Source organism: Myotis nattereri, assembly GCF_964212035.1.
Source record: "Myotis nattereri genome assembly, chromosome: 18".
Taxonomy (NCBI): domain Eukaryota; kingdom Metazoa; phylum Chordata; class Mammalia; order Chiroptera; family Vespertilionidae; genus Myotis; species Myotis nattereri.
In genome coordinates, this window is record NC_138093.1 from 17,993,309 (window position 1) to 18,019,844 (window position 26,536).

Here is a 26,536-nt window from a genome sequence, read left to right on the forward strand (position 1 = left end):
CCCCATTTTTGTGTGTGGGAGGGTGAATGAACCAATTGAGAGGGGGAATGAGGTGAAGATGTGGATAGTTACCAACTAGATAAACCATCACCAGTGAATCCCCAAGTTTCTATGACAGTTTTGAAAAACCAAGAGGGAGTGAGATGGTGTGAGAAGACATCAGGTGGCTTTTAATATGACATAGAAAATGAACTTATTTTACAATCAAATACCCCCGTTGCCTCCACCATGTGAAGACTGCCTCCATTTAGTTTCAGACTTCCATGAGGCAGCTTTGATTAAATGTATTTTGGTCCATATATATGGCATTCTTCTAGAACGGGTGGGCAAACTTTTTGACTCGAGGGCCACAATAGGTTCTTAAACTGGACTGGAGGGCTGGAACAAAAGCATGGATGGAGTGTTTGTGTGAACTAATATAAATTCAAAGTAAACATCATTACATAAAAGGGTACGGCCTTTTTTTTTTAGTTTTATTCATTTCAAACGGGCCGTATCCGGCCCGCGGGCCATCGTTTGCCCACGGCTGTTCTAGAATGAGACCTCTTATGAGAGTAGGAGATGAGAAAGACTTTTACGGGTACTTTGCCACCCAGAGAGACTAAAATGAAAGTAGTCTCCTTGGCAATGGATATTTATGTAAGATATATTCTGGACCATGTGTATTTTTAAAGCTTAAATATCAGGATCATTCTCAAAGTCAATTTTAAGAGTGAATGAAAGTTTCCCCTTGAATAAATCTCCACTTAGTGTCACGTTCAAGGGCCTTAGCCAGAAGTCAGCCCACTTGCTCTCCCTTCAGATCACGGATGAGAAGCTATAAAAACTCTAGAAAAGGTCTACTGATTTCTGAAACAACTAGAATTTGATTTTGCTGTTTAGTAGGGTTGGAAAATATTTTAATAACTAAAATAATAAAACTTCATGGGAAGCCAATTCTACCTTAATTATCACCTCGAGGTGGAAAATTAAGAAAATATTAGTCAATGTGTTAACTAGAGAAACCACTGCCATAATTTGCCTCCACATATCTGGGTCTAAAGTCAAAATAAAGCCACATACCATTTGGGGGGGGGGTGGAGTTTTAGCTTTAACAACAGTAGTATTAGAGCATTCAGGACATAAATTCATGGGCCAGAAACACCCCAGTGGCTCATCAGTGCCCTTCCATAATTTAAATGCCTACGGCTTAGGAAACTGTAATGAGGGATGTTGATTTGTTTTAATATTTCAATACCCTCATTACTATCATAACATTTAGTACTTGAAAACTAATAAAAATACTGAAAACTCAATTTACAACACCAGCATCTTTGAATAAACAGGTTGAAATAGCGTTCCCCACTTTTGCTTGAAACATTGTGGGATTGATTACATCTTACAGGTTTCCTTCTTTTTAAATGTTCTCGCCTCCTCACACTCAGAACCTTCTCTCCCTATGTGGCTATTTGATATCTGTTGTTCACTCATAGTCATCCAGGTGACGGAGCAGGAATGCACACTCATGGCAATAACCATTGTTACTATCGTTCCAAAATCCCCTTCCTTGTAGAGCAAGGCATCTCAGAACCATATTCCTAAAGGCCACAAGGAAGCTTTACAATTTATGAATACTTCCAACATCTTCCCCAGTCTGTTCAGTTTTTAGTTAAAATGTTGTTTTTATCATTAAAGTTTGATTTCCTGGGGGTTTCCCCCCTATGGATCTGAGACCACTCGTTCAGGTGCATTCTGAGATGTAAAAATACGTAGCTAGAATAATGAAGGTAGCACTGACCATCGTCTTCAGTTCAGAAAGCAGCGTTAAATCGGAAAAGCAAGGCTTTAGACCATCCCTCCATTCTGTATTCTCTCTGCTCAGGACCCCAGCCCTTCCCACTTCCCATGACTCGCAGTCAGGCCCACACCCCATCATTTAGGACAGTCTGCCTTTGGTTACTTAGGAGGGACACCTGCCTGCTCGCTGTGTTTGGCAGGCCGGCAGGATGAGGTAATCATCAGAAGAAAATGTTCTGGTTCTTTGGCCTCAGCCACGTACAACATTATTCCAAAGAGTTTTCTGGGAGTGGGGTCGCAGTGGCTCTGAGATCCCCTGGTGGCACATTCTGTAGGAGGATGGAGGAACAACACTGTCGACGTTTTTGATCCCTTGGAGAATAATGGAGATGGAAATTCCATCTGCCTTTGCCTTTCCTTTCAGCGATGTTTACAGACAGATGAGAGCCTTTCATTTGTAAACATCGTGGCTTTCCTCTCTCCGTCCAAGTCCCGCCATCGTCTTTAAGCTCGGCTCCCCGTGCTCCTGAGAGCAGTGCGTTCCTAAAAGCAAACTTTGCAAACTATTTCTCCAGGACGATGGCAGTTTTTGTAAGACAGATGCCTCAAAGACATATGGTTTTCATAGATTTTTCCGTCTAGACTAGCTTTATTTAGTGACTTTTGGTCTGAACTGGCCTAGTTAAAGTTTCTGTAGGAGCTTGTATAAAAATTTTAAGTGTGGGCATACCACTAAGGTGTAAAACAAAAAGTTTGACTTCTTCTTGGCCAGAGATGAAAAGGGGTCGGCTGAGAATTTCCTTCAGGTTAAGTAATTCTGATCCTTCTGGAAGCCCCGTGTGTCAGCTCCCACATCACTGTCCAAAATGGAAAGACTCACCCTAAAAATCTGATAACTGCTAAGTGCATATCCTCCTCAGTTTCCTGAGTGAACGCTTTGTGTTCCAGTTGGGTGTGTGTGTGTGTGTGTGTGTGTGTGTGTGTGTGTTAGAAAGCTCTAATTCTTTCTGCAGACTCTTCACATGGCCCAGGGGACATATGATTCGGTGCCCTTTTAGCACCAATTTTTACAAACACAGCATTTCCCGCGTTAAAAAAAAAGAAAGAAAGAAAGAAAGAAAGCACCCAGCGAGCCACTGAGTAAAGTACATTAGGAGTTTTTGTAGCGCCTTCAACCACCAAAGAAAATGTAGGTTTTGAGCCAGTCAGGGACACTTTTAGAAACAATAGGACACGTGAAGAGGGCAAGAATGACTTCCACACGCGCCCAGAAATCAGCCTTCTGCCCCCACTTTTACAAGAGCTAAGGAAGGGACCCGCTCCAGCCCTGGCCTAGCAGCATCGGGAGGTGGACAGAGCAGATGTGGGCCGTCCTGTCCCCGCCAGTCTCATCCTTGGCTTCGCACTGAGCATTTAATTGGACTTAGTCACATGTTTGTTCACTGAGACCGCAGCTTGAGGGGCACACTGTCTCTCTGTTTTTCTGTTTGCTTTTAACTTTCTGGTTTTGAAAATCTGAACTCTAGGGCATGTTAGAGCTCCTCCTGCTGGAATGTTTTTGGATCGCCGGGATTGTAATGAGTCAAGGGCTGCTCTTTGTCTCCATCTCTGCCCCTGGGACTGCTGCAAGCGACTAGAAAAATATCACCCCGTGCATTTAAAACTGGCCTTTTAACCCACCAGGTATCGCGGTCGGGCAGAAGCGAAATGTCGGTACAACATAAGTCTTCAAATTACTCAAGCTCTGGGTTTTTTTGTTTGTTTATTTGTTTAAAAAAATACAGGGAATTGAAGGGCTCTCTTTTCCATCCATATCTCTAATTCCATACTTCCACTCTCTGAGGTGAGGCCCAAGTCGGATTCTCATGCCCAGAAGGGTCTCGCTCCCTCTTGGAAAGGGGCCAGAGTCTTTCCAGGCTCCGAGGTAGGAAGGAAGGTTACACTTTGATACGGAGGTTCAGAGCTGTGTCTTCCTTCGCCGTCGCTGCTTTCTCTTTTCGCCCTGATTTCAGATGACAAAGGATGGTGAGTCTCAGCAGTGGGAGCTTGCCTCTCCCAGAAGCTCCTTCCCAGCACCTCCTTCCCAGCCTCCCTCCTTCACCCAGATGGCTGAGTAGCCAACCTTTCCTTCCCTGGAGCTGGGTGGGAGTGAGGGGAGGGCAGGGGCACAGGACAGAGAAGATGGAGAGGGTTAGAGAGAGTTCTACCCCAGCTGCCACCAATGGGACTAGGTTTCTACAGCATGTAAGTTCTTGGAGAGCTCTTTGGGGATTTCTCAAGAAAGAGAGAGAGGAGGGGGAAAGAAGGGAGGGAGGTACAGTGAGAGACAAAAGGAAAAAAGTCATTGTTAGGGACACTGCCTAACTGCATTCCATAGCCTTGTATATGTGAATCTCTTTAAAAACCACATGCTTTCTCTCCAATGTAGCTTTCTCATTGCAATTCTCCTGCCTTCTGCTTTTTTTTTTTTTTTTTTTTTTGCAATCATTCTGTCTTTTTCTTCTACCCAGCTTATCTGTTGTCAGTGAGACAGTGCAGAGTTTAAAATATAAAAAAAGTTCATCTCAAGAAGAATGCTTTTCAGAAATCATAGTTTGGTAAAACTAAAAATCCTCTACATCATCTGCTTTACGCATTAGGACTTAGAGCAAAACAAGTAATTTACACACTTGCTTTCTCAAACTGACTTCTCATTTTCTCTTCTCCCCATGTACTGTTTCCTGTTCTGGAATGCCAGGCCCCCCACTTTCCTGGTGCTCTGGAAGTCCTTCCAGATCCCCAGTCCCTTTCCAACTCCAGGCTAAGACTCCAGGGGCCCCTCCAACTCCCGGGGCACTGTCCTGACATTGCACTGGTCCTACTGTTTCCTCATCTCTCCTTCTATCTCAACTAGAAACAGCTGGGCAGTAACTATCTTTATTTCTGTACCTCTACGTCTTCACACAAACAGGGCTCATTGAGGGAATGCAAAACTACAGAGTGAGTTCATGTGCGATAGTTAATCAAATTTTATTTTTTAATTATCCCAGTGTTTTGTGTATTTTAAGAAATAATTTAAACACAAACACTTTCTCGACCTGTTCTGTTGTCAACCTTGCCTGGATGAATGCTATTGTAAAATTCTTCCTATGAATCATAAACGGAGCAGAGCTAACGTGGGCAAGTTGTCCTCTCAGCTGCATTTTTGCTGCCTCCACAGAAGTGGGTATATCAGTAGCACCCCTACAGGTGAAGTCCAAATCAGATATTTAAGACAATGCAAAGAAAGACTGCCAATGTAGATTATATGACCATTTATCTCAGAGACTAATTCATACAGGATATTATAGGTTTGTATCATCAAATAAAAATTATAGGCTCTTTTCCTCCTTAGGTTCCTATTTCAAATTTCATCAATCAATTCATACTTTCCCAGTGACATACATTATAAAGTCACGGGTTGATTTCACAGGGGAAAAAAGCTGGCTCTGATATGTAGCAAGGATCACATTAGAGAATTCCTTAGACCCTCAGAATGGACTCCAAGTACTATGTCCTTTCCAACTCTACTGTAAACTATTCATGGACAGTATTGGCGAACTCTGTTGCTGACATGGAAAAGGCCAAAAATATGCTGGATAGCATCCTCTAGTATTTTTCATAATAAGTTACAAAATACAATCTTCCATGTGGACATAATCCTTACTTTTACAGCATTCTTCTGGACTTACCCTTATACCTTCTACATATATAAAACCCGTCTTGTGAATAAATGCTCAAAATAAGAAGCAAAGTGCAAACACAATGTTGACATGTTAAATGCTGCACCCCATAATCTGTCTCTCAGAGCAGACATTCGCAAGAGGAGGTCCTGGGTCATAGCTGCCTTTCCACTTCTCCTGGAGGTGCACTCCTGTCTGATTTGACCTTGGGTAAATTCACTCATTCGTGTTCTCTGAACTGCTCTTGGGGACGCTGCCCTCTGCAGGTGCTATGGAAGGCTGTACGCATGACAAGGTGTAATCTCGGTTCATAGGAATTTTACAACACCATTCAGATGATAAGCTATGCATACAGGCCTTTAGCTTTGAAAAGGATGAAGTCATTCAAGAGGGTTGTGGACAAACAAGGATTCCAGTCCCTGGGAGGGAGATATGTGGGCACCCCCTAAGCCAGCTCACTGATGCCACCAGAGTCAGTATTGCCTGGTGCAGCTCCGGGGCCTGTTCAACAGAACCCCCTGGGAGAGGCGCTCTTCACGATGTTAGAAAACTCAGAAGTAGTTTTTGTTTTCGTTCTCTTCTGTTTTCTAAGAAATTGGCCAAATGTAGCCAAAAGAAAGGAGGTATCTTATTTCTTGTGGTTTAGTAGGCAAATCCTTCCCTTTTTTCCTTTTTTTGGACCTGTTTCATCAACAAGATTAAAAAAAAAAAAAAAAAAGTTGGGCAAGTTGATGTCAAGTTCTCATGACTCCTAGAAACCTGAGATGCATAACCCTCCCGTGATCCTAAATGTAATTATATGTAAATTGAATTTTTGAGACAGTGATATTTTAAAGCTTCAATTATATTTAATAAGTAGAACTTATAAAAGAAGTCTATCGCATATTCTTTTTTATGCAAGTAACTACCCACTTAGATATCATTCCTCTAGAAGTGTCGATCTTTGCATATCTTTTTTTAGGGTTTTCTTTCTTTTTTTTTTTTTTAAATCTGCGTCTGCCTAGCTAATTAGGTTGGACTTCAACCACACCCTCTCAAGGATAAGAATTTGGAATGCGTGTTTAGAGACGTTTGCTTTCTACGCAAGCATCCCTAAGCAAGTAGTTATTTCTCTGGTGATGAAGAAAACTACCATAGTATAGCATCTTGGGCTTTACAATATAAACCTAAGACCGGTTTGACCCATGCTTATGTCCCACTCCCCAAAATATCAAAGTCTCTTTACCACATTTCTTTCATCCCTCTTGAGATTTCCCCCCCAGCACTTTCTCTTATTGCTGGGACATTATCTGGCAAGTGGATTGAACTGCTAAAGTAAAAGGAGGTCAGAATTACGTATCATGCCTTAGAATCGTGGTTTTCAAAGCCTAGTCCCAGGACCGGCGGCATCTGGGAGCACGCTAGAAAGGTCTCGGCCCATTAGAACTCTGCATAGGCCCAGAATCCTATGCTTTAACAAGCCCTCCGGGGCACTGGGGAGCGCCGTCTGGTTGGGGAAGCGCGGCCTTGGAACAGGTAGTGTAAGGAATCTGACCGGCAGGTGGTAGATCCTGGCTTCAGCCTAGGGAAGGAAGGACACTGAGCTACACAGAGTGGCTCTCACATTCCCCACTCTGGTAATTCCCACGTCCGTCCTGAGGAGGAATGAAGGCAGGGCAGAAAGGTCCAGCCGTTCCAGTAAAGGTCCTTTCCACCTCACCCCTCACACTGACGCACCAAAGCCGTCATTGGTGCCCTATGAATTCTCCCCACCAATGTGAAGATTGGCTTTGCATCCCGATAGTCAGAACCAGCTAAACCAATGAAGAGCAGGCGAGTTTCTGGTTCTTGCAGTTCTTAAGAGAGAATCGAAAGAGACAAGAAGACCCATCACACATTCTTCTGCCTCATCACTGAGGCCAGTTTCTCTCCCTCAATGCCACCCACCCTGTGTGAGTGTTTGACTTTCTTACAAAATTTGTCAGTGTCCCAAATACTGTAACCGGTCCATCCCTGCAGCTACACATGCGACCTCAAGCATTACATCTTTCCCTTTGGTTTGGAAGCAGAAACATGGCTCTTGTATCGTAACCATTAACCGCCCACACACAACACAGTGTTTCAATAAACACTAAGTGAGTCAAGCTGCTCCATTTCAATAGGAGGGGTTCCTTAATGAAGCCCGTCACTAAAAGAGCAGCCGAGGGAAGCTCAGCACAAAACAAATAACTTCGCTCTGCTCAAAACAAACTGTCTTATGAGGTGAATGTCCTTGGAAATTTGAATGGTTGGGAACCAGACCAATGAAGTGAACCTTCACAGTAAACCCTGAACGTTTCTCTGGTGTTGAAGTTGGCAGACATCTTAGCATTACTTAAGAAAATTCATGCTGAATAACTTCACGCTCCCCCTGAATTGCTTTCTAGTTTTATATACAGATTATTGGGGGTTTATTGTTTTAGAAAGAAAATTACGTTCATTTCTTCCAGAAGACTTAGGGACTCTGTAGGATTTTTTAACTACTAAGTGCATATAAGGGTTACTTTCAGCTGAAGCTGGGCATATTTTAAAGAAGTCATAATTATTTTGAGAGGACATGATGGAAATTTTCTTTCTCATTCTTTCAATCATAAAATTGCCACTCAGGTATGCTGTTCCCATTCAATGGAAGGTCCTAGAGAGTTCCTTGAAAAGCGCATAATGGATAGGTTCTCTGATTTATTTGGAAAAAAGGTAGGATGAGCCAAAGACCATGGTAAGCTCTGGGATATGGTGGTGAACAAGACAGACAAAAGTCCTGGCACGCAGCGGAAAGCTGCATTCTCCTGGTGTCCAGCCTTCTGGGGGTGCCTATTACTATCGTCTTTCTCTGGTCCCATCAGCATGGTGCAAGGACTGGAGAGGAGGTTAATGAGAGGTTACTGGGCCATCAGAGTTTTGAAATCTTTCTATTCTTTCTCCCCAGTGTTGACTTCCTCCCTTCAAAGTTATAAAAATTACAAAAATTTGTCCTATTTTTCCCACTTAAATTGGTGTGCTATAGTAGAACTCCTTGCAGATTTGTTTTATCCCACTTGTCTTCCACTAGGAGTAGATTCTGAGTTCGTAAAAATCCTGCAGCATAATGCAGTACACATAGTAGGTGCTCCATAAATAATGCAGGTAATGCATAACTGGAAGGCATGTCATAGGTCCTCTAGTGGGTCTCCCCTGTCATATATGAGAAAACTGAGGCTTTTATATAGTGAGTTAATAATTGTACAAGTTGGCCATTGGAGCTGGAATTATATCTTTTGACTTCTGATTCTATTTGTATAAACTCGATGCTTCAAATATAAGCCTCCAAGTGTTACATTTCCCGCCTCATTGAACCTACTCATTGACCTGGCTTATACTCTGACCTGCTTAAAACATCTTTGTTTGGGCACTTTTCATATATTTGTTTGTCCATTATTTAATAAACATTTATTCACTGCCTTCTAATCACATTATACTAAATGCTGAAGACATGTAATAAATACAAACTATGTGGTCTCTGCTCTCAAGGAATCTACTAGGAGGACACAGGCAATAATCTAGAAAATGAATACATAATTAAAACCAGGGGTAAGCGCTATGAAATACACAAACATCATGAAGTGATTGGGGTGATGGTGGTCAGGAAGGGCTGAGGAAGGACATTTGAGCCAAGAACAAAAGGATCAGAAAAGAACCAGTTTGCATTCCTTTCCCTGTTTGGCTGTAGTCCTTGGTTCAAGCTATCACGTGTGCATGAAACAATTTCCAATCCACCATGCCACGGTATATCCTATTTGTCACTAAATTTATAGTTTAAGATTCACTTTTTTTCAAATGAAATTCCCTAACTGAATCTAACCCATTATTGAGTCTTCTAGTAGAATTTCTCTTCTTTAAGTTCAAATTCTGGCCAACTCCTTTGCCCTTCCCCCAATAACTGCTTAGTTGCTAAGAATACTTTTCTATAGATAGCGTGATTATTTATTTAATTCCATGAGGACAGGGGGCCTATTATTTAGTATTTATTTATTTCAAACACCTACTGAAGAATTGAGCAGTCAAATACTTTATAGGTGGAGTTTCCAAGGGTCTGAATCCTACATGTCACTATAGTTTTGTGTGTGTTAGTTTTGCCATAGCACTCATTTACTAACAAATACCTTTTGTGTCATGGAAAGATCAGTGGGTAACACGAGATCTTATAAGTTGTTTCTTACCTTAGGAGTAACTTTCACTTATCCAGTTGTCCAACATTCTGTGGCTGAATGACAAGCCCTAAGATAAAGATTGAAGAATATGAAGATGAGTAATCCCATTTCTAATGGGGGGAAGAGAAGCATAAACCTAATTAGGATTCCATGTGATACCGACATATGTTGATACGCTATAGAAGCAATGTATCAAGATAGGGGAAGGGAGATCAGAGAAGACTTCACTGATGGGTCTTGAAGGATGAATATCAGTTCCAGTTGATGGACAGAAAGATACTGAGATGTAACACAAGCTAATCACTGTACGAAACAAGTTAACTGGACATGACCTCTGGCCTCTAGAACCTTCCCATCAAAGGGGAAAATGATGCAAGTTCAAAATTCAGGACATAGGTTAAATAAATATGGCCATTTAAATGAACATGATCACTATGCTAGTGAAAGAACAGGCATTTTGCTCGGTCATAAGTAAAAAAGGGATTATGGGAGGATTTTTTCCAGCAGGGAATGGCCAAAACATTTCAGGTGTTCACTGTAGCCAGTAGCCTCTCTGCAGAAAGAGGGCTTACTTGTTTACTCCATTAAACAGCTAGTATTGGTTGGTTTCGTTTTGTTACTGTGCCTATAAAGTATCTCCAAATTTCAAAAATTGAGTTCCTGCTTAATAAGAAGACTAGTATAAGACGTTAAGCTGGAATGCACTTTCCCAACGAAACCTTTCTTCTAAAGCCACTTAGACTTTTTTAGGTGCAGGAAGCAAAAGGAACTCTACTGATACTTATGAATTTGTGCCTAAGTGATTGATTTTTTACCACTAATCAACAATATCTCTTTTGCATTGTTTTTTCCTTAAGTATCTAGTTTTATTTTATAACTTTGTGATTTTTTTAAACATATCATGATTGTTTTCTCTAACTTTTCTAACTTTCCTTCTTTATACCTGAGAAAGGATATTTGATTTGGTCAATTTATAGTGTTTCCAATACAGAAAGAAATTCCGTGACATTCAAGAAGAGGTCTTTCTGAGGGGGGAAAATCAATAGGATCAATGGGAGAGTTTTATCAAGAAGAAAGGTATTAATTTATAGAACTTACTTAATTTGGTTGGTTATAAAAATCACTCCCCAAGATACTACATACGAAGCCAAGTACACACACAAAGACTTATTAATACATTTAGGAAATAAATGTGGAAGGTCAGGAAATGAGGAGTATTACTTGGTAAAGTTGACAGGTACAATAATACAACATTATCATGAGTTTGTTTATTCAGCAACTTCAGCTATCAGAAACACCATTACCAACTAGAAAGTGAGCAAAATTACTACTAATAATAAAACTTCTAGGACCCAAAATAGGAACAAGAGGTCATGCAATTTACCAGGACTCGGATGCTTGGATACTTGGGTACTCATCCTGAGCCTATTTACACTTACTGTAGAGAACTCCAAAAACCCTGATTCTCTGGTTTTCTGCCAATTAGATGTAGATATGAAACAAATTGGAGAAAGCAATTGCTGAAATCCATTAGAAATGATCGCAAATATCCTGATGGAGAAAAAGAGTAAGATATTATTACATAATTGAAAATAAAAATTCAAAACTCCTCATTCTCCAAGGCCTAGCATTGGTTCCTAGACTATACCTTATAGTTACACAATACAGTTAACTCTCTGTGATCATACGCGATTGGCTAAGAATATGCAGTATATTTCAGATGGTTTTTCAATGAGTTAATATTTGCACTACTATTGGGAGGGATAACATGTTTTCAGAAAGATTTGCCTATGAAAAACACCTCATTTTTGTTTTAAAAAATGATGGGTGACTGAAAGCTAACAGTATTAAAATTATCACAGGTGGCAAACACTCCTGCTGGCCTGTCTGTGCATGAGCATGTGGGCAATGGCTCTTCTTTGGTGTCTTTGGGGCAGCCTTCTGCTAGATAGTCTACCTGTTTCTTTACCTTTCTCTTTCTCTCTTTCTAGCCGGAGACCACCCCCATCACCAACTCGTCCCACTATAATCCGTCCACTAGAATCCTTATTAGACTAAATGGAGTGTCTGGCATGGCAGTTAATTACTAATGAATTATACGAAAGCAACATATTTGATAACCATTGCAGTAAATCATGAGTAGTCGCATGTGTGGACATCAGTAGACAAGTAACCAGTTTTACTAATGCATCTGTCACTCATCTGCATTGCTCATGGTATGTCAAACCATTGGGGTTTGGCTCTTGAAAACTGCTGACCCTTCGAGCCTTCCTATGTTGTATCGACCAAGGTAGGTTTGTATGGCAGCCCTATACCTTGGGGACTATATGCCTACGCTGGCATATATTTGAAATTTCTTTGAAGAAGAAATTTCCCAGGTTACCTTCCAGATAGCCCATTAAATATAATCCTTAAGAGATATCAGATGGTGGGCTTAGACCTAAGCCATACACATTTATTGTGCCACATTCTGTTTTGGCTAACAGGTGTGGTATTAATGTTTATTAATGTTTCTTTCTATTCCATAATTACCTGTTTAGATCCATTCCTTCCTCTTTATTTCATAAGACTTCTGGGAAGTGATTTTTTTTTTTAATTGGAGTTTCTTAAGAATAAAGCTTTTCGAAAAGTGCGAGGTCGTTCTCAAAGGAAAAGTTATTGCCATGGTTGCTCCAGAGGGCTTCCCCTCATGCCAGTGTGTTTGGTTTCATGCTAGAAGCACATTCAATAGCCAGCGATTCAGAGCTTGTTTTTCTGTAGGCAGTCAGTAGATTTGACTAGTTAATTTCAGAATTCAGGAAGAAGCAAAATATCACATCTCTACAAGCATCTGGAAAATATATTTTCTTTATTCGTTTATATAATCACCTCCTCCTAGGTCACAATGAAGCTGACATGGAAAATATCTCTTTTTTTTTTTCAGATTCATCTAATTTTAGGCATGGCTGATTACGCTTTGACACTAATTCCAGTTGATTTATTTATTTTGTTGGTTGGAGCAAAAATATTCCTCTTTGCTGATATGTAATTCTCTTACCTAAAAATGTATCCCACCTTTAAAGCAAGCTTAAAGTAACTGTCTATCCATTCTAGGCTTTCTTCACGAATCGTGAGCCTCACCATGGGATAACCATATTTAAGGAATGGAACCTGGAATGAAATGAAAAGTCACTTAGACAACTTCAGAGTCCTTATCCAGGTTATTCTAGAAAATGGCATTAAGGCACTGAGATCCAAAGCAAATGGGCACATTGTAACGTTTCTGAAATTTACAAGAGCCCTTTTGCGTGGGGGTTAATAGTTCAGTCTTAAGGCCGAGTTCGATGACCTAGGACCAGATGATTAGCACATAGGAAACAGCCAGAAGCCAACTGGAATTTTGTCTGCTAACTGTTCCCAGACAGCAGACCAAGTATTCACTGGATGGCAGCGTCCCGCGACACCATTTCATATTCTGCAGAAGTAAATCAGTTTTCACCAACTGAAATGTCTCCCTTTGAAAGCAGCAAACATGATTTGTATGTTAACTTAACTTTAATTTCCTGTGTAGTTTATACCCAAAGCAGACACCCATAAAGTATGAAGTAAAAACCTTAAACCATTATTAAAAAGAGAACTCGCCAAGCTAAGTGGCATTGTTTTGAACTTATTCTAAAAGGTTACAGCCAGCCCAGTTAGGCAAAGCTCAGCGAGTTCAAGATTCATAAAAAGGGCATTTCACCTCTTAAGTTATGTGATTGTATAAAGATCACCACCCTAAATCTTCTTATATCTTTTTTTTCCCATTGGAAAAAACATTAATTCTCTGTGAAGGACACATGTTCTTTTTAAAATAGTGTCATAGCTAAATGGAAATGTGTTAAGTAAACATTCATAGTGAAATAATCTACAGTGAGATCTTTTTATAAAATCCTCTCTTTTAAGGATTCCCTTTGCTTCTTCCTTTGAATTCTCTAAAATAGGCAACTCCTGGAACATATACTCCAGGGTTTGGCTTTGTGCTATATGTGGTTTTGCGTTTTGCTGTATTTCAAAAATGTCCTTCTGTTAAAGGAAAATACTGTGGATAACCACAGGCGTGTTCTTAGATCAGCACAAGCCATGTCAGAGAAAACTGGAGATTCTTTTTCCAAGTTCCTTTCCCCTGATCCTATGCAGTCATAAACAATGGCATTGTCCTCTTTGGCTCTTGTTCTCAGTGTAATCACACAGTTTCACTGTCCCAACTGTCTCTCTTTGTGGTTCCATTTTTCTTCTAATTATTATAGTTCTTCTAGTTTAAGTTATTTTTGATGAGACCTAGTCTTCCCTGGAATTTCAGTCCTTGTGTTGGAGAATATTTTTGTTTTGCTACAGTGTCACATGATTAGCATTAATCCCATTTCCCAGAGTTGTGCATCCCACTAAAGGGAGATGTCAATGTGAATGAAGTGGGGAGCGCTAAGGGTGTGTACAGTTTGAAGTACAGTGTTCATATCAGGCCTTAAGGTAGGAATGTAGCTCAATGAGCTTCCTGAGTGTTTTCCATTCCACTTCAGGTCTATTGTAACTTCCTCTGAACTCTGATATGGTCTATGTAATAGATGGAGCTCCGTGATGTCTAGCAGAACAAAATAAAGTACACAGCTTTCTAGTAATTGGAAAAATAAACTGTCTGTTTGATAGGTCAATCTATTTTATTGTCACATGCTAAATCTCGCATGCTTATTGACTAATTTGGACTAACCATTTACTCAACTATGGAAAGATTATTGAAATAGTATTAAATCAGAACAGCTATATTGCATTTCCAGAAATCATCTACCAAAATTACTCTTCTGATTATTGCTTTTAGCTGTGTTTTATAACATAGAAGAGCAGTGGGGTCTATTTATTAGCAAATTGCCTACGTGTTCAGATGCAAACTCATCTATTCCAAAACATTATCATGAAACAGTTTCTGATTTAGGATTAAAATTTTAGGATTAAAAAGTAGTCCTGTAGATTAATTTTATGACTTTTCAGTATAGCATCAGTCATAATTCTCAAATATGAAATGGGACCTAATACCAGTATGTGATCAATGTTGATGTTTCCTGTGTACAAACACCTTTTCTATGCATGTGTCTTTATGTGCAATGGTATATACACAGTCAGTTTGTTTCTGTAAGTATCTGTATTTTGTGCCCCTTTGGGTAAGTAGGTTTAAAAGCCCTTGTTAGAATGCCACAAGCATGAGTGTGATTGTATGTGCACTGTATGTATGTGTATGGGTATAAATATGTATGTATACATGTGCTTTGTATGTGTGGGTATGAATCTATTTTTTAAACTGTGCTAATGCAAGAGGTAGCTTTGGAGAGTCTGCCATAATATGTGACAACAGTGGTCCATTTCTCAGACAGTATGTGAGGCATACAAAATTTTCTCCAGATTGTATTCATGCTGAGAGGCACAAAGGTAAGAGTTACCATGACAGTATGGTGGGATAACATCCACAGGCATTTGTATCTAAATCACAGCATTGCTGTCTAAGAAGAAATAACCTTTGCTGATTTAGTTCGATCAAAAGTATAAGACCTGGAAACCTACCTTTACGATCTCTAATTATCCTTGGATTGCTGGGCTGATTCTTAAACAGCTAAGTTGGTCTATATAGTCATTTTTTTTCCAGTAAAGTTTAAAAAAAAATAGAGGGATACAGTAATATAATAAAAGCAGTGGATCTCTCTGAATAAATTGGCTAAAAATGCAGAAGAGAAGTTTCTTAATACCTTGGAGATAGGTCATCCATCCCCTTTTTTCAGGTGAACACTTTTGTATTTGGAAAACAATGTAATTTGAAATTGACAGGAATCTCCTTAACATTGAGACTAAAGCCTACATAGAGGTCTCTATTTATGGAACTCAACGAAAGGAGATAATATGTGAAACTCAAGACATGATATTTGTACCAGAGGACTGCTAGCTCTGAACTGAGAGTTGAATGTGAAGGAAACTAGACGATTTTCAGAGCATGAGTTCACTTGATCACTCAGTCCTTTCTTAAAAGCTCAAATGTGTCTTCTAGGTAATCTTAAGTCATCCTGACTAGCTGGTGTGTTTAAAATTATGTGGTGCTCTGTATTCTGAGCTTTAAGACTATTTTGAAGCATATGTAGTGTAAACTCTGCTCTTGGTATGTATGTGTAGGCATGTGTGAATATGTGAGAATGAGAGAGGGGAAGCTCAAGGACAGTCTTGTTTGTCGGGAACCTGTTCATTCTGCTATGTTCGTGAGACCTTTCACTCCTCTGGTCTGGGTTTCTCGCCTGGCTCACCTCAAGGCATCCATTTCTCTCATTTTTATCCTTGAATCCCTCCAACTTTGCTCATTATGTAATGTTTTGAAAGCTATGATAAAAATTACTCTGTCTAACCTCTTGCATTGTCTGCTGCCAACGTGATAAAAATTATTTCTGCCAACCAGAAACTCCACCATGATTGCATTGGAGTTGGATTTCATGTGTACAGCCTGTGTTTTGCTTGCTTGTCTATGTTATTTTCACTCCCCTTTTTAAATCAAATTCCTCTTTTGCCTTTTTATGAAGAAGCAGTGTACAGAAGCAAAACCTCGTCTCTGCTGTTGTCTTTGATTAATTTGAGCCAGAATACTTTCCACTGTCTTCTTGGCACTTTGGGGTTTCTTAATGCTGGTATGTGGATGGACTCTGCAAATGGAAATTTTGAAGCCTGTATCAGTCGTGAAGGTCACATGTACCTGTTGTGAAAATGTGAAGCTGTATTTCTGAACCTGAAATAAATGGTAACATTTGAAGGACTCCCCCCTCCTCATTTTTGTATGTATTCGAGTCATTTCTGTGCTAACAGTAAAGATCTGAGACTTGTAAATATTTCTAACTCTTTTGATCGAATTGGCCCAGAATTACCAACATGGAGAATAACATTTGGCATTACTCTCATTAATTCGGGGAAGAACGAGATTTTTAAAGGGAGCAGCAAATGGGAAAAATCAAAGGCAGGAGAATGGGGGACCTTTATTCCTGATTTGAAGTCATTGTTGGACTAGATTCGAGAAGGGCCCAAACCTTCGACAGCTGGAGGGTGTGACGTGACACCTGCCAAGAGGCACCGTGGCATTTTGCTATTGCAAAGGAGTGTTCATGGAAAACCCTGGGAAGCAGAGGGAAGAAGAATACTTTGCCCATACGTTAGATCCACAGAAGGCATTTCTTACAGAAAATATTGAGTTCCTGACTCAATAGTTGGCCCCCATCGTTTACTCATTGGGGATTAAGGGGACAAGTTAACCCCTTTCCATTTCCCCAATGTTAAGAGAATGGAAGGAAGAGTATTCAGTAGTTACACACATCCTTGTTCTCCTGTGTTTCCAGAGAATAAAGAAAGACTCATCATTAAGAGTTTTGAGAATTGGTCCCTTACCAGCATGCATAGTCCCAGATTGTGCCATCCTAAAGCAGAGACAAGAAGGAATGGGACAGGGGGCGGGATGCTAGTTTACTCTCCTTGTGTTCAGGATCCACTCACAGTGAAAAGATGATTTGGAAAGATTGCTGTGCTGATTCCTGCTGCCCTGTGGTTATTTCTCTCACACCTCTCCCACGCGTGGATCCGTCACTGCCTTCAAAGGCAGCTGCTTACTGGAGAGAGAGTCGGGATGAGAGCCATGTTGTGCATATGTGTGGGGTGCTGTGCAAGTGAGGGGGGGGCGTGTTTTACTGCATGATTCTTCATTCAGAATAGTTTCTAATAGAAATTACCAAAACCAAGGGACCTTAGTGTAACTATGTGACAAATTTCCATTTTTATTTTTAAAATAGTACTGGCACCTGTGTAAATATCTTCTCAATTAGTTCTCCAGAATCTTGTTTTTCTGTGGGAATCTTTGAATTGCATACTGAGAAACTCGCCAGGTGTTTGGGTGAGATGGCTGTGGTGCCCTCCTTCCTGGTACAACCCACACCTACCCGGTCCCTCTGAAGCTCATGTGTGGTGATCTTTCACACTGCGATGCCTAATCACGAGGGTACATGCAAGAGATGTTGGCGGAAGTTTCCCAGAGTGCATTCCATGAGGTTTTAATGTTTGACACACACATGGGTGTCCTGGTTAAATGTACCTGGGAAAGGATGACTTAAAATTCTATTATTTTTTTATTATGATGATTTACTGGAAGACTGTACAGAAGCGTTAATATCAGGTTGCATCGTGAGCTTCCAGGAGAGGGTTTGTGCTCCGTGTTTCTCAGACTCACCTGGCTGCTGATGCTTTGTTCACGGAGCATTTCACAGGCTGGCGGGAAAAGGTACTGGGTGTGACCATCCCAGCAGAGACGGTCACCTGTGAGAGCGGCCAGCGCTCCCAGCTGAGGACAGTCCTCCTGGAGCTCTGGTGCTTTGTCACGGGAGTGTTTGGACCTGAGCAGGAAGGTCACGTGGGAACAGGCGGCATGAAGCAGTTTAGAGAGGTGTACGCAGTGAGTCTTAGCGAGCCTTGTGGAGGATACAGATACTTTTCAAGGCCTTTTCTCTCTCGCTTTCCAAATAAGAGCTCCTTCAAAAATTCCATCACCCCCATTTTATTCTCAGAAAGGAAAGGATCGGGCATGATTTCAAGTAAAAGAGCATCAGAGAAGAATTGAGAAGGATGCCTATTTGCATGGCCTTTCTTGTCCCACTTGCCCAAGACTTCAGGCTCCCTGCTGCTCTAGGATGTTAAGTCCCTGAATGATGGGCCAAGAAAGCAAGCAGAGAAGGTTTTGGGAGATTGTGACAGAAAAGAAAAATGTCCTGAGGAAGACCTTGCCGGGGATCTTGCCACAGGAATGTCACCGTGAGGCCGGATGGCAGCACTGAGGCAGATCCCAGAGAAATGGGGTGGCTCATCACTCTCATTGATACTTGAGTCTTTTCTGTATGAATTATGCCGTGTTCCATGCTCAGTTTTTCCTGTCTCCTCACCTTCCTGTTCTGCGGAACAATTCTGGGAAGTTATTTTTCAGAAAGCTTAAGAAGATGGAACCTGGCATTATAATCTTGGTTAGGTCAATTAAGTGAATGGTGAATACTGCCGTGGGGGGCTTTGAAATGTGTTAGCTATTCAGTGTTCGAATCTAGTCCTCCGACTTTTATTTTAGAGGCGGCAACAGTATCAGGTACCTTTGGAACTCTTTACATAAAAGGCCCAAATAGCCTCAAGACTTGCCTTCAAGCACTTCAGCATGGCGCAAGCAACATGTAGAAAATAATGGAAAGGAAATTGCAAAACCCAAACTGCCGTGATCCATGACCTAACGGGCCCCGAGAGGAAAGTTAGACCCAGGAAAAGTGAGGAGGAAAGGACAGAGTTGTCGAAGGGGATGAACGTCATTCTGAAGTTAGAAGCAAATATTCTCCCTGTTGGTGAAATATACAGGGTGTCCCCCAGAAATGTATACACACTTTAACAGCTGATAGCTCGATTGATGTTTCTATCTTTTCAGATTTAACCCATATTTGGGGAAATTACCCTGTATTCCGAGACATGGAGTTTCTGGCCCTGAGTCTGGGTTAGAGCACCACAGTAACTCCAACAGAAAAGCGCTGTGGCAAATGCAAACAGAATGTCCCTTCAGCACTGGGGACTCGCTGCTCAGTTTAATGGCTTACCTTCCCACCCCGCTGAGGTCATTAAAGTGTCCCAAAGCCCCTCCAGAACTCAAAACTAGTTTGTTTGCTGGGCAGGTAATAAATCTCATTGAGCCTGTCTGGAATTTAATTCCACTTTCTTCATGAAAACACCAGGGGACACCCATTACCTGGATTTCCACAGCTCAAGGCTTGCAGACCCCCCTACCTCCTCGCTTGAAAGGTGAGGTACCAATGACAAGCTCTTTGTTGGTTATATGGATGGGAGGCCTCTTTAGTGTGGCCAGCTTAAATTGGACCGGAGCAAAAAATGGTCTTGGACCTGGGGGGAGGTGAGATCTTTTTTTTTTTTGACCACTGCTCAGAAATAGCCCCTTCATTTTGGCTCCTTAACATCTCAGAGACGATGAAAAAGAAGTTTGTTTTTGTGTTTGTTTTTTCTTTGTAGACTTCATTGCTCCACTCACTGAAGTGTTACAAGAGTAAGACGGAAGTGAGTATATTGTTGAACACGTAGCCCCAGAGAAGTCCCCCAGAGGGTAGGGCGCCGACCGAGCTAACTCCGGCTCATGGCTTGCGGTAATGTTGAGCCTGTTCCCGATTTGCTTAGAAAGAGGAAATTGAAGTGTAGATACTGCCGGAAACCAGAGCTGTGCCTGGTGCTGGAGACTTTACTGGACCTTCTCCAGCCATGAAACACCCAGAGAGGCTGATGTCTAAATGAAGCACAGTTCTGGAAACTTATCTCCAAACCCGTGGGCCTGACAAGATGCAAGCCAGGTTAGGGGCATGGAGAGAGAACAGCAAACCAAATCTCATTTACCCTGGACCCAGCTCAGAACCATTCAGAACTTCAGAGGCACCCAGCTCTGAGATAGAGGGAAATTCTACAAAATCCTGGGGTCACCATGGACCAGGCCTCACCTTGTCGTTTCCCTGGGCCTGGAAAGGCTCTCACATCAGGATATTCACCCGCAGCAAATTCTTACTTGCAAATCCTTTTCTCCAATCCTGACATTTTCTGCATTGTGATCACATAGCTCATTTGATCTTTTGACACCTTCTCATTTGATGTCATCTTGAAAAAAGAATGTCACCTGTCATATTTCTATATCAACTCCCTCTCCCCCTATGGAGATTGCACAACATTTATGGAAATCTTTGGAAATAAGTGAATGTCCCAAAGTCAGGGTGGGAAACAAATACTCGAGTCATGAAGGTATTTGGCTCTGGTACTGTGCCCAGTTCTCTGAATGCGATTGCATGGATTCCTCCATAAGATTTTGGAGTGGACTCAAACGGCTCCTATCTAGCCACACTGCTGATCGCCAGAAAAAGTCCTGGGAACAGCTAACTGCCACATGGCATTCTCCCGTGTCCCCCACGTGTCTGCATGCTTTTTTGGTCTAATTTGAATTGGACTTTCGTGGGATAATTTTGCATGTTCTTATTTGGATTTGTTTTGTAACTCAAACACAGTTTGCTTCCTCTGCATCTGTGTGTGTGTGTTTTTTGTTATTTGTTTTGTTTTGTTTTCACTAGGCGACCCCCTCCTGCCGTTCCAGGACGACCATCTTAACCCCCATCATCCATCTCCTTTCGTTTCCAACAGCATGTCCATCGTGGTGTTTAAAAGCCTTTCGTTTGCACTATATGTCATATGTACATAAAAACTTTTATTTTTGATTCATGTCTATAATAAAAACAAAGTTTATTCTATATATTTTAAAAAATGAAATGTGTCCTGTTTCTTTTTTCTAAAGAAGACCCAAATGAAAAAAAAAGAGTTTGTTTCAACTAAAACCAGGTAAGGTAAAAAATACATAATTTGCTCTTTTAAGGAGATTAAATTGAAAAACGATTGATTTTAAGTTCTTAAAGCATGGAGTTTTAAGGTGCTATTTGGTGTGAATAATAATCTATTTTCAATTGAAATGTCTGTCCAATAAAAGTATGAAAAGATGCCGTAAAAATTCGGGTGTCTAGAAAAGAAAGCTGATTCATTGCAACCTGCCTGCAAGGATCCCATTAATAATTACTGCATAAAAGCAGCTTGCTGTTGCCCGGCTGGCATGGCTCAGTGGTTCAGCATCAAAACTATGAACCAGGAGGTCATAGTTCAATTCTTAGGGCGTATACCTGGGTTGCAGGCTCGATCCCCAGTGTGAGCCGTGCAGGAGGCAGCTGATCAATGATTTTCATCATTGATATTTCTTTCTCCCCCTCTCCCCTTCCTCTTTGAAATCAATAAAAATATATTTTTTAAAAACGGCTTGCTATTTCTGTTATTTTTCTAAATATTCTTGTAGGAGATAAAATATGTAAGATCATGGAAGAAACTGTAGGTCCTAAACACATAAGCCTCTATTTTGGCAAATTTAGAGGGAAAATATTGTTCAGAATAAAAGTACAAGGCAGGGAAATGATGACACCTTGAGAAGAAAGATTTTTGATGACAGTCAAGTATTGGAATAATGGAATCTACATGAATTCTGGAGGGAAATAACTTTTTCTAATACCTTAATCCTCAAATGGCAATTGCACCATTAAAATTTTAAGCTATTGTTTTTAAAAGCACCCAAAGATTTTATCCAAATAAAGTGTTTATTAAGGTAATATACCACATCCCACCAAACCTGTGATCTGAATCCTTCCTGACGTTTAATTCAGAATTTTCTTTTTGAAGATGGACATGGTCTAAACATGAACGTAAAAGTCTCCCACATTGGTTGAGATCACTTCAGCCTATTAAGACAGGAACCTACTGGACTGGAAAGTAAGAAATGGTGTTTTTCATCAGGAATTGGCGTTCCATTTCCTTTGTGTCTACCCTAGGTGAGCTCTGGCAAAGAGTCCATGTGGAACTCCTGGGGAGGAACCCCCAATTCGAGACCCCTCACTAAGAATGCTCTTTCTTTGGACCATAAAAATCTTAAGGACTTCACTTTCTACTCAAAATGAAAAAACAAACAAACAATTTCTCAGGTTAAAGTTTTCATATGACACAACACATCCGTTTTTTCCTATATCCCAGGTTCAGGGACTATGAGTTAGAAGCCCTGATAACTAAGAAGAATCAAGGACACCAAAGCAGGGGATCATCAACTGAAGCTCGAGTCCACGTGGAGGTGATGAGCTGACACAGAATAACACAGCCCCCAGCCTCTGGCCCCCTTCACCTGCAGCCCAGGTGGTTGATCCTATCATTTCTATTCTTATCGGATGGGATTTCCATCTGAGAGCCTTCCTGTCACAACAGACAGTGTTCCAGGATGAGCTCACACCACCTCCCCAAACCGAAACAGTTCTCAACAGAAGGATTTTCACCGATTCACCTTTTTTAGGTGTTTGATACATTTCCACTTTGTCTTCATCATGAACTTATTTTCATAGGCAGCGTGACACAGGTTAGAGGACTTTAAAACTTAGTTGACCTGGTGAGCAATGAGGAAGGAAAACTCAAGTCATAGCAGAATTGAACCAATTCCTGGGCAACCATACCCATCTCAGCAAAGAAGTGTGGTCCCTTCCTCACCTTAGGAAAAAAGTGGGAGGGAGCAGCCTGGAATAAAATTAAAACATGGGAAGGTTTTTCCATGTGTATTTACTGTTTGTAGTGTTTCTAAGTTTCATAATATGCCTCTACCCAAGTCCCCTGCCCTGACCCCCTCACTCAACATTTGAGAGTTTAAAAAACACAGCATTCTTTTGTGTTGACCATAACTTGGATGATCAGAAGGAATGAACCACTGTACCTATAATAAAAATAACACTTCTTAAATACCCTCACCCCTTTATTTATGCATCAAACCTGCCTTGAATTCATAATACTATCCTAGTTATTGGGAGCCCCAGAGCAGTGACAGGAGTAAAGTAACTTACAACATAAAGCAAGCTATTTGAGTTCTAGAACCAGGTTATCCACTTAACCCATTGCAAGCGAACATTCTAGAATATGCTGGCTTTGACCTCTGACAAAGAAAGGAACAATAGAACTCATTTCAGCCAATCAGAAACCAAACTTTGCATTTCTAATGGAATGGCATAACACAAGACTCCAAATCACTTAAGTGTTGGTTGAGAAAACGACACAGTGGTGTTGAAACTGAAGTAGTCCCTTAAATTTTGTTTTGGCTTCTAATAAAAAGGCTTTAGGTTCAGAAGGTACCTGTAGCGGTCTTCCACTGGACCAGTGATGGTTGTTAGAGCTCCCCAGGCTCCAGCCAGAAAAACCCAAGACCTCTAAGAGATGGAGAGAAGAGAACTAAAGGTAAGGAAAAATCAAACTTCCAGTCCTTTCCTTACAGAGTTTCACTGGTAAGTAAATGTTTATGAATTTTGGGCACCCCAGTTACAACTGACGGAGATGTTTCAACAAGCATCCTACAAAGCTGAAAGCCACAAAGAAGATAAGGAAATAACGTCTGTTGTTTGTTTGCAGATACGGACACTTCCAGTGGCTTTGGGGTATGGTATACTTGTAGCCTTTTCATCCTAGACTTTGAAAAAATGTTGTACTGGCCAACATCTGTTTTAGAACTGTTTTTATTATTTAAAAAAACCACCACTCAGAAAATGGATACTGGAATCTTCAGTGCAGTTCCATGAGATTCTGAAGAAAATCTTTACAATTGTGAATCTGTTTTAAAAACATGGACCTCACCCACAGGAAGAGAAGGTTGCTGAAAAAGAAAAATGCTTCCGTAGCTCTTTAGAATATGACAGCCTCTATCTGACACACCAGCCACCTCCTCTACCCACATGTACACCCATTTTTTGTTTTTTAACATTACAAGTTACTGTTGAATTGCAGTACTATCGACATATTAATATCAGATAAGATGGTGGTGGTTAAATGAGTCAAGCATATAAACTGCTACTTCTATTGTTTTTAATAAAATTTTACAGTACGTTGTATTGAGTCCTGAGTTTCAGACCCAGGTCCCATCTTCAGAGCCCCTGGTGAGCAGGAGCCATGAGCAAGCACAGAGTAAAGAACCCTTAGCGAATCCAGGGGCCAGAGAGACGCGGGAATCCTCAAGACAGTAACAAGTCACGGAAGTGGGTGACAGCTAAGACAGTATATTTTTGAAGCTACAACTAACACAATGGAAAAGCTAACCTTTCAGGCCTTTGTATCAGCTCTTTCCTCTTCCTGGAACACTCTTCCCCTGGGATCTGGATTATTCCCTCACACATTTCAAGTCGTTGCTTAAATGTTACTTTTTCCATGACACCTACACTGACCCCCTTAGTTAATGCCATTATTTTCCCCCATGGCTTTTACTACCTTATGTCTATTCTGTGTCTTCTGCTAGAATGTAAGCTCTATTAGGTCAAGGACCTTTGAGTTATAGATATATCACAAGCACATAAAACAGTATGTCATATATTTAGTGCCCAATATTTGCTGAATAAATTCCTGAGGCCAAACATCATAAAATGTGAATGGTAGAAAGTGAGTAGAGAGAGGCCTTGGCGGACAGTAAAGATTTTGTTAGATGTTGGGGGGATTCTCAGTCTACTCAACTTTAAAGTAAAAATAATACCTGCATGGCAGGAGTAAGAGACATAGGTAAGACAATGTATATAAAATGCCCAACTCAGTGCCTGGTACACTCTGGGTGCTCAAAATGTAGCTATTATAATTTATCAAATACCAGTGTGCTATTTATTTCATGAATTTGTGGGGACCTCAGCTAGTTCCCAAAGCACAATTCAGCAAGAATCCCAAGACTCTTATTAAATTTCTTTATAAAAGGGACTATCAATAACTTCCACAAGATGGCACTGCGTCCCAGCCCCTTTTCCTGCATTCAGTCTTTGAAATATTGTAAAACTGTGTGACTGATGCCCTCTGCTGGCTTGTTTTTGTTTTTCTTGACCTTGAGCCTTTGGCTTTGAAGGTGCAAATGATGGCTCCATGTGCTTCCTCAAATATGCTCAGCATGAATTCTTAAATCCACAACTTAAGCCAGTTGCCCAAAGGCTCACTCAAAAGTTTGCAGGACTGACATAGCATACGGGCATAGCACAGACACCAGTTTGGTCCCCATGCAGAACCAGTGCATGTTGCTACACTCAGGTCCCTGCACACAGCAATCACCCATCAGCCCCATCATGCCCCCAAAGCACACCTACCGCCTTGTCGTCCTACCTGTCCTTGATCCTTCCATCCCAGCTACAGTCCCTGAACCTCTTCATCCTTCATGTAGCAGCTCTCAAAGGCTTCGGATTTCTCAACATTTTCTTACAGAACACTTACGGCTTTTTTATTTGCATTTTTCCCCAAACCTCTTTGGAATCCATTTATATTTCTGGCCTGTGAAACTTCTAGGCCAGTGGTTCTCAACCTTCTGACCCTTTAAATACAGTTCCTCATGTTGTGACCCAACCATAAAATTATTTTTGTTGCTACTTCCTAACTGTAATGTTACTACTGTTATGAATCATAATGTAAATATCTGATATGCAGGATGGTCTTAGGCGACCCCTGTGAAAGGGCCATTCAACCGCCAAAGGGGTTGCGACCCACAGGTTGAGAACCGCTGTTCTAGGCGTTACATGGAAAAAGTGTGTAGAATTAAGTTTTTATGTCTTAAACTTGACCTGCTCAAACTCCAAAGGGGGTCTGCTCCTCTATGTCAAGATTTGTGAAGCTAACCCACATTCGCTTGTACCGCTAGCACTGTTCTAGGCAGTGACTTTGTATCTCCCGGAGCCTTCCTTCAGGCCCAGCGTGCTAGTCCTGGCTGTTTTCGTAGGCCAGCCACCTTTCCCTTTGATTCTTCTCATTTTGATTTTCTAGTTATTAGTCCAAATTAAAGTCAATGCTCAAGACATCTTTGAGCGGTCTGTGTTCAGAGAAATAAAAATATTACTTCTTAGCAACATGGGTGCCCTGATGAGATTTGATTTGTAATTAACTTCTAGAGAGAAGGAATAGTATTCAGGAACTTGCCCCCAGAGGAATCATTACATGAGGGACCAGCTATTCTGGGGCACCTGATGTATTCTGTGTCTTGTCTCTGCCCACAAGTCTCCTACATGTCAACTTAGTAACAACAGTAATAATCTAACACTTACACAGTGCTGTGTCCAGCATTCTTCAAAGTACTTTGCAACTATCTCATTTAATCATCACAGTTCTAGAGGTAATTTCATTCCCACTTTCCAGACGAAAAAAATTGAAACACAGTGCAGTGAAGTAACTAGCCTATGATCTGAC

At 41.0% G+C, this 26,536-nt stretch overlaps 1 protein-coding gene across 3 annotated transcripts in view; it reads left to right on the forward strand.

The window, feature by feature from the left end:
• Positions 1 to 21,035, forward strand: part of DNM3 (dynamin 3) — a 369,574-nt gene extending 348,539 nt beyond the window's left edge. For 2 of the 3 annotated variants that reach the window (XM_081113203.1, XM_081113206.1), the window contains one exon: positions 11,674 to 12,314. In XM_081113203.1, the coding sequence (XP_080969329.1) occupies positions 11,674 to 11,740 (67 nt within the window). In that variant the 3' untranslated portion in view covers positions 11,741 to 12,314. Of the gene's footprint in view, positions 1 to 11,673; positions 12,315 to 20,850 lie in introns of those variants that run through there. The other variant, XM_081113205.1, reaches the window with a different exon arrangement.
• The last annotated feature ends 5,501 nt before the right edge of the window (positions 21,036 to 26,536 follow it).